We start from the raw sequence: 8,701 nt of genomic DNA on the forward strand, positions 1-8,701 counted from the left end.
CCTATTCGTGATAACTGAATCTAATTTCTAGATAGCAGGTTTTATTCTCCTTATCCCAAAAATGTGATTCCGTTTCATTTGGAATAGGTCATACTTTTTTATAGAAGGCGTTTCCTTCTCTTGTAGACATATGGTTTATACATTAAAAGTTTATATTTTGGGTATTCTTTGTTTAGTAAACTAATCGTTTAGCTAGTTTTTCAGACAATTTTTAACACTTTGATTAATTGAATCTAATGTTTCTAACTGTTTCCTAAATGTAGATTGTTTATAAGTCTTGTGTCAAGACTTCAAGGAAGAAAAATTCACACGTAATTTATTATAGAAGCTAAAAACGCTACGGATTATGAAGGTTCTAGATTTTTATGCAAAACAGAAAAGTTCATTATCTTCTAGTTAGAAATTTTTCTACTTTATATCAATAAAATACCTCAGATATATTTTTATGTAATTATAAATTAAATTTTAATGATTCTATAACTTCAATTCCTATAATTATAGAAGTCCTAAAGTCAGTTCACCATGTTTTGTTTTGTGTTTCAGATACACTTATGAATATGAATTGTAAACTGAATTTAGAAATAACGGGTTTTTCTGTTTAAAAAAAATGATATACAACTGTACCAATTTGGTACAATTGATTTCAAAATAAGAGCAAATTACTATCTCTTACAACGGTTATGTTAACTGACTTTTGGGTTTCCTTGTATAGGTTTAATTATTCTATTTATTGTATAATACTCTTTCAAACAAGGAAAAAGAAGAGGTAAATTATGACAACGCGTAAAAAGGTTAATCCATGGTAATCACTTTATATAAAACTGCATTAATTGTTAAATATTTTATATTGATAATTAATACAAAAATATATATAGCACGTCTTCCTATATAAATTTTCCATTATAACTAATTGAAATATCGTATATTTTGCTGAGCATCTAGCTGCGGTATTATATAGTTAAAATCCTATTTCCAGGAACGTTATTTGAATTTATGACATCGACTTTACACGGAAAGAGAACGGTTCGCTTTACGACAGATTTCCGACAACTAATTAGTTATTAAAGCAAAAGAACTTAGCTTCCGACTGGTCAATTAATTTAAGCACCTGCTTACTTTTAAAAATGTTTGTTAGCTTTGCTTTTTATTGTTTTAAATAACAGCACTTTCTTTGGTCTTACTACGTATTATTCTCTATTAGACTTTAAAATATTATTGCTATTTATTTAATTAATAAATATATAACTAATATTGTTTATAAAAATTACAACACTCTTGGAAGTTTGATGGCTGAAGGCTGACAGCAGCAGCGACTGTAGTATGATAATAAGTATATAAATTGATATATTTATATTATCGTTTCAAAACTTTCAAGTAGAACTTTTGTTCATTTACATTTTATAGAATATTTATTCACAATTTATTATACAGTATATTTGCATTACTAAGGTCCAATTAATATGCAATGTTATTTATTCAATGGAGAGTTTGGCTAAAATTTGCTAGCAGAACCAAGCAATTTTCGATACAATTTCTCGACTTTACAATTAAAGATTACTATTTCTGTAATAAATAGCAAATTTGATTTATTGATTTTTATATATAGAATAAATATTGAAGTCCTTTTATTTGTCAGAACTATTACCATATCAAAGGCGAAAAATAAAATGAAAACTTAAATTTATATAAGCCTATAAATCAGATCTATAAAACTTTTGACATATTTGACAACTGGTGCGCTTATTATAGAGTTTTTACTGTCTAAAATAAGGGAAAACATATTTTGTAAGTTTTATAAAGTAGAAATGAAAATACTACAATAAAATAAAAAATTTAATCACTTTTCATGTATTTAATGGTCGGGATTTCTAGGCGTCTAATTTATCATGTGTGCTTAGTGATAAAATACATCGTAAGAAAAGAAGTTTTTCCAATTTTTACTTTTCTACAGGATAGATTATCCTTTTTTGTGCACATGATAAGCATTCAGGGCTGGGCTTATAGATTTGTTGTGGCCCTAATATGTTATAATTTAGGGTCACAACAAGTCTACAAGACCAGTCCTAAATGCACTTCAAGTGCACAAGCTCTTCTTCCCCTCTACTAAATAGACTACATACGTATAAAAAATGAGGTCCTATGTTATAATCATAACGTGAGATTAAGCTGTAGCTTGTTTAGCTTATGTGAAAATCCGGCTCTGTATGAATTTATAACATGTTCAAGTAAACCTATAGCCTATTCCACTTCTGTCTGGCATATTTAGAAGTTAAAATTTTTAACTTTTTGCTTTAAATCTCGACACAAATATAAAAATAAAGTACTTTTTAAAAACTATTCTATATACAAAAATAGATGTGAACTTAACCATAGTGTATATTAATTATTTCTTAACAGTATCTTTACTCTCATCCTGAAAACCTATTGTCTTACATTGTAGGAGGTTGAGAGACAATTAACGTCTCTTTAATCATCTAATAAATAATATATTTTCGATTGTTTATTAATATTCAACTAGTCTAAGTTAGTATATATTTGTCGGAGATGCGTTGTTTCAGTTCGACTAGGTGCTGTGACATTGGGACTGATATAGCCTAATGTCCGTCCCTTGGACGATCTGAAACAACGCATTTCCGAAGCAATGGAATTCATGTCAGAGGATATACTGAACGCGTTTAAACAGAACTAGACATACGCCGTGTCACTAACGGTGCTTACATCGAACACTTGTAATATGTATGTGAAACTCGGTGAATTCTTTTGTCTTTACATGTCATTACTGCTGCTGTTTGTCATTTCAAATATGAATAAATCGGCTTTACTTTTGCGCTGTCTTTTTTGAATAAGCCTGTATTAAAGATCATGACCGTTACAACATGCGTTTTATACACAAGTAACAACCAAAATTCAAACTTTAATGTATAAAATAAATTCACCCCCAAACAAATTTAAAAAATTGCCTATTCGTGATAACTGAATCTAATTTCTAGATAGCAGGTTTTATTCTCCTTATCCCAAAAATGTGATTCCGTTTCATTTGGAATAGGTCATACTTTTTTATAGAAGGCGTTTCCTTCTCTTGTAGACATATGGTTTATACATTAAAAGTTTATATTTTGGGTATTCTTTGTTTAGTAAACTAATCGTTTAGCTAGTTTTTCAGACAATTTTTAACACTTTGATTAATTGAATCTAATGTTTCTAACTGTTTCCTAAATGTAGATTGTTTATAAGTCTTGTGTCAAGACTTCAAGGAAGAAAAATTCACACGTAATTTATTATAGAAGCTAAAAACGCTACGGATTATGAAGGTTCTAGATTTTTATGCAAAACAGAAAAGTTCATTATCTTCTAGTTAGAAATTTTTCTACTTTATATCAATAAAATACCTCAGATATATTTTTATGTAATTATAAATTAAATTTTAATGATTCTATAACTTCAATTCCTATAATTATAGAAGTCCTAAAGTCAGTTCACCATGTTTTGTTTTGTGTTTCAGATACACTTATGAATATGAATTGTAAACTGAATTTAGAAATAACGGGTTTTTCTGTTTAAAAAAAATGATATACAACTGTACCAATTTGGTACAATTGATTTCAAAATAAGAGCAAATTACTATCTCTTACAACGGTTATGTTAACTGACTTTTGGGTTTCCTTGTATAGGTTTAATTATTCTATTTATTGTATAATACTCTTTCAAACAAGGAAAAAGAAGAGGTAAATTATGACAACGCGTAAAAAGGTTAATCCATGGTAATCACTTTATATAAAACTGCATTAATTGTTAAATATTTTATATTGATAATTAATACAAAAATATATATAGCACGTCTTCCTATATAAANGTTGCTCTATTTTTACTGAATATCTGTTATATTATGTATTATGGTGTCATATTCTATATATATGATTCCTATATATATATATAATTAAAAATTTCCGAGTTAGATAATATGCATTTTTCTTTACATAAATGCGATATTTAATCCGTATTAAAATTAATCAAAAATTTGTATATTAAATAGATTTAATAAACGAAAATATTTTTCGATGCAATTATATGTTATTGACCTCTTCATTTATTTATCTTGGATAAAATTGTTAAAAAAATTATCAAAAATTTTCGTAATTTTAGATGTCAAGCCATTTATCAATAAATCTTTTATATTCAGGTCAGGTTAGACTTTTTTTTTGTTATTATTAGTACTGTATATTATTTATGAACGGAAACAAGAAAGTACTTTAGCAGCGGAGGGAGGAAAGGAAGAAAGAAAACTTGTTTGACTTCTATTAACAAACCGGTTTTCGCCCACGTTCTCTCTAAACGACCCAGGCAGATCTGCCATTATGTCGACTTTCTGCTACAAAGTTACATCAATGTGCAGCTTTTTGGAATGTTTGAAGCGAATATAAACTTAAAACAACTTCAATTTTGTTTGAAATCAACACTTGTTCTACTTAAACATGAACTGGAAGGGTTTAATCAAAGAAATATCGCCTGTTTGGAATTTCAAGGTAATTTTAGTGATATTTCTGTGGGCTGGTAGTGTAGGCAGGGCCGAGCATAGAGACAGATCTCTGTGTCCGGCTAATTTTCACGGCAACTGTAAATGTGATCTTGATAGAGAGACAAACTATTATATCGTTAACTGCACGGATACTAATTTGGATAATGCTAATATATTGGAGTATATGCCCGTCGACACCGAAGTGCTTATATTCACAGGTAACAATGTTCTAGATTTACCATTATATATTTTTGGAAGAGATGCCAAGTACGATAAATTGAAAATAGTCGATCTTTCTAATAATAAAATTCAAACTATCAAAGACAGGACGTTTCACGGTGTCGATAACGTAGAAAAATTGATACTGAACGATAATGATCTTTATTTAAATGGAAAAGACAATCAACCTAAGATGTTTAGACATTTTTTGAACTTGGAAGAGCTTCATCTTAGAAATACATTCACCAAAAAATTTATTTGGAGTGACCACTACATGGAAAATTTAGAGAAAATTTTCATGCAAAGCAGACTTATTAATTTACGGATACTTAATCTGGAAAAGAATGAAATCAATTCTATTCCAAACAGTAGGATACAAATTTTCCTTTTACTGCCATCTGTTGTTAATGTAAAGAATTATATTAGATTAATTTATTAAAACTCGATTTTATTTTGAAAAGTTTTAAATGATTTTATTTTTAATTTTCAGCATGGACATCGTGTTTAATCTATCATCCATTAATGCCAGTTGGGAATTGCCAGATAACGAATCTCTAAATGATACAGACCAATACGTGCCATACGAAAAGAGACTGGAAACATATGTGGTACCTGCAGTTTTTGCGGTCGTGTTATTGGTGGGTATCATTGGAAATGGAACTCTGATTTTTATATTTGTTCGAAACAAATCTGTTCGAAGTATTCCAAATACCTACATCATGAGTCTGGCTGTGGGAGACTTCACTGTTATCGTTGGAACAGTGCCATTTATAAGCACTATTTACACGTTCGAAAGTTGGCCTTACGGTGAATTTCTATGTAAACTGAGTGAATTCTTAAAAGACGTGTCAGTAGCGGTTACCGTCCTCACCCTCACCATGCTCAGCGTGGATAGATACATCGCTATTGTATTACCCATGAGGAAGTATACGGGAAGACACGCCAAAACTCTCACGGTATTGTTTGCCCTAGGCATCTGGTGTATAGCCCTAGCTTTAGCAACACCGGGAGCTTATTATTCGTTTTTGTGGGAGGTATCCATAAGTCCCGATAAGGTCATATACGTGTGTTACCCTTTCCCACATAACATGTGGCCTTGGTATCCACAGATGATGGTCCTGATGAAGTTTCTTTTACTTTACGCCATTCCTTTAACGTTTATAGGTTCCTGCTACGTTTTAATGGCTCGACACTTATATGAGAGCACACGGAATGGCCTGGGTATAAACGGTAGACAAATAAAACAATTACGAACTCGCGCAAAAATAGCAAAAATTGTATTGTCTTTCGTTGTCATATTTGCCATCTGTTTTTTTCCCAGTCAAGTGTTTATGATGTGGTATTATTTCCATTCTACTTCAAACGAAGATTATAATGATTTTTGGCACGTTTGGAAGATAGTGGGATATGTTTTAACTTTCGTCAATAGTTGTCTGAATCCGATTGCCCTCTATTTAAACAGTGGAGTTTTTCGAAGCCATTTTAATAGAACTCTTTTCTGCTGTTGCTTTACTGATCACACCGAATATACAAGATCTTTACGAACTGCCCAAAGCACCATAAGAACACAATCGTATTGTAGCCATCTCACTAAAATCCAGTCCGTGCACAGAATCGAACGTTGATTGTTACGAAAAATCACCAGTTACAGTTGCTGTTGCTCTATTTTTACTGAATATCTGTTATATTATGTATTATGGTGTCATATTCTATATATATGATTCCTATATATATATATAATTAAAAATTTCCGAGTTAGATAATATGCATTTTTCTTTACATAAATGCGATATTTAATCCGTATTAAAATTAATCAAAAATTTGTATATTAAATAGATTTAATAAACGAAAATATTTTTCGATGCAATTATATGTTATTGACCTCTTCATTTATTTATCTTGGATAAAATTGTTAAAAAAATTATCAAAAATTTTCGTAATTTTAGATGTCAAGCCATTTATCAATAAATCTTTTATATTCAGGTCAGGTTAGACTTTTTTTTTGTTATTATTAGTACTGTATATTATTTATGAACGGAAACAAGAAAGTACTTTAGCAGCGGAGGGAGGAAAGGAAGAAAGAAAACTTGTTTGACTTCTATTAACAAACCGGTTTTCGCCCACGTTCTCTCTAAACGACCCAGGCAGATCTGCCATTATGTCGACTTTCTGCTACAAAGTTACATCAATGTGCAGCTTTTTGGAATGTTTGAAGCGAATATAAACTTAAAACAACTTCAATTTTGTTTGAAATCAACACTTGTTCTACTTAAACATGAACTGGAAGGGTTTAATCAAAGAAATATCGCCTGTTTGGAATTTCAAGGTAATTTTAGTGATATTTCTGTGGGCTGGTAGTGTAGGCAGGGCCGAGCATAGAGACAGATCTCTGTGTCCGGCTAATTTTCACGGCAACTGTAAATGTGATCTTGATAGAGAGACAAACTATTATATCGTTAACTGCACGGATACTAATTTGGATAATGCTAATATATTGGAGTATATGCCCGTCGACACCGAAGTGCTTATATTCACAGGTAACAATGTTCTAGATTTACCATTATATATTTTTGGAAGAGATGCCAAGTACGATAAATTGAAAATAGTCGATCTTTCTAATAATAAAATTCAAACTATCAAAGACAGGACGTTTCACGGTGTCGATAACGTAGAAAAATTGATACTGAACGATAATGATCTTTATTTAAATGGAAAAGACAATCAACCTAAGATGTTTAGACATTTTTTGAACTTGGAAGAGCTTCATCTTAGAAATACATTCACCAAAAAATTTATTTGGAGTGACCACTACATGGAAAATTTAGAGAAAATTTTCATGCAAAGCAGACTTATTAATTTACGGATACTTAATCTGGAAAAGAATGAAATCAATTCTATTCCAAACAGGAACTTCTTTTGTGATCTACCTTCTCTTCGGGAGCTGAGATTGTCGGACAATCATCTCACTGAATTTAATATTAATATAAAATGTTTACCTCATTTGAATATTCTTGATCTTAGTCATAATTATATTTCATATTTAAATAATGAAACTTTAACCGAACTCGAATTATATCCACAATTGAAGATAAACCTGAGTGAAAATCCATTTCGGTGCGATTGTAATATGATCGATTTTTTCCAATGGATATCCACAACAGAAGCAAACCTTATTTCTAAGGATCTTTATTACTGTAAGGATGGTTTTCCACCGCAAAATATCGGTCGTCCTCTATCAAATCTTACAACAAATGATCTGCTTTGTCGCTTTTTCGCACATGATTTTTATACAGATTTGAAAGCCATTTATATCATCTTGACTTTAATCATCATAGCAATGGTGGCTCTGGTAATTACTATTATAGTATATAAAAACAAAAGATTTGTTTACGACGTTGCTCACAGAATGTCAATTAATATTCGCCGTAAATTTCAATATGATTCATTGGATAAAGTGGAAGAAACTGAAATGGAAGTTTGATTTATAAAAACATTAATATCATTTATTCAAATATTATTTACTAAAGTAGTTTAGAATATTTAAAAATGCATATTTATTTATATTCTTTACTGTAAATTTATAATTGCAAAAATATTTCTATAGCTAAAGTAGACTACAACTAGAATATCTGATGTTTCATTATATATTAAAATATATAAACAAATAATTAATATATAATTATTAATTGTTTGTTAAGCTTTATTTGCCCATTAAAAAAAAATAGAAGTTTTTGTATTTTTATAAACATTTTATTAAAATTTAAATGGAATTTTTGAAATTTGAACTTTGTTTACATTATTGATGTGTTATCNAGAAAACTTTAACAATATAAGTTTAAAATAAATTGAACTGTAGATAAATGGTATTTTTGATCCTTAGTAAGTGGAACTTTTTTATTTATATAAAATGATGTAAATTAATGAAAATGCCAGCTATTTAAAAAATAAATCATATAAACAGTTCAT

At 29.7% G+C, this 8,701-nt stretch overlaps 3 protein-coding genes across 3 annotated transcripts; all 3 read left to right on the forward strand.

The window, feature by feature from the left end:
* Positions 1 to 4,306: 4,306 nt before the first annotated feature.
* Positions 4,307 to 5,166, forward strand: LOC111638772 (SLIT and NTRK-like protein 3). Its single transcript, XM_023384527.1, has 2 exons — positions 4,307 to 5,103; positions 5,162 to 5,166. The coding sequence occupies exons 1-2, from the start codon at positions 4,473 to 4,475 to the stop codon at positions 5,164 to 5,166; spliced, it is 636 nt and encodes a 211-aa protein (XP_023240295.1). The 5' UTR covers positions 4,307 to 4,472.
* Positions 5,167 to 5,226: 60 nt separating this feature from the next.
* LOC111638773 (neuropeptide CCHamide-1 receptor-like) lies at positions 5,227 to 6,431 on the forward strand. Its single transcript, XM_023384528.1, has one exon. It carries the CDS (start codon positions 5,227 to 5,229, stop codon positions 6,358 to 6,360), a length of 1,134 nt encoding a protein of 377 aa, XP_023240296.1. The 3' UTR covers positions 6,361 to 6,431.
* A 414-nt stretch (positions 6,432 to 6,845) lies between these two features.
* On the forward strand, positions 6,846 to 8,440 carry LOC111638777 (trophoblast glycoprotein-like). Its single transcript, XM_023384533.1, has one exon. It carries the CDS (start codon positions 7,011 to 7,013, stop codon positions 8,214 to 8,216), a length of 1,206 nt encoding a protein of 401 aa, XP_023240301.1. The 5' UTR covers positions 6,846 to 7,010; the 3' UTR covers positions 8,217 to 8,440.
* Positions 8,441 to 8,701: the final 261 nt, after the last annotated feature.

This window comes from Centruroides sculpturatus, unplaced genomic scaffold, assembly GCF_000671375.1.
Source record: "Centruroides sculpturatus isolate CEXI.00-Female unplaced genomic scaffold, Cexi_2.0 scaffold592, whole genome shotgun sequence".
In the NCBI taxonomy this organism is placed as follows: Eukaryota; Metazoa; Arthropoda; class Arachnida; order Scorpiones; family Buthidae; genus Centruroides; species Centruroides sculpturatus.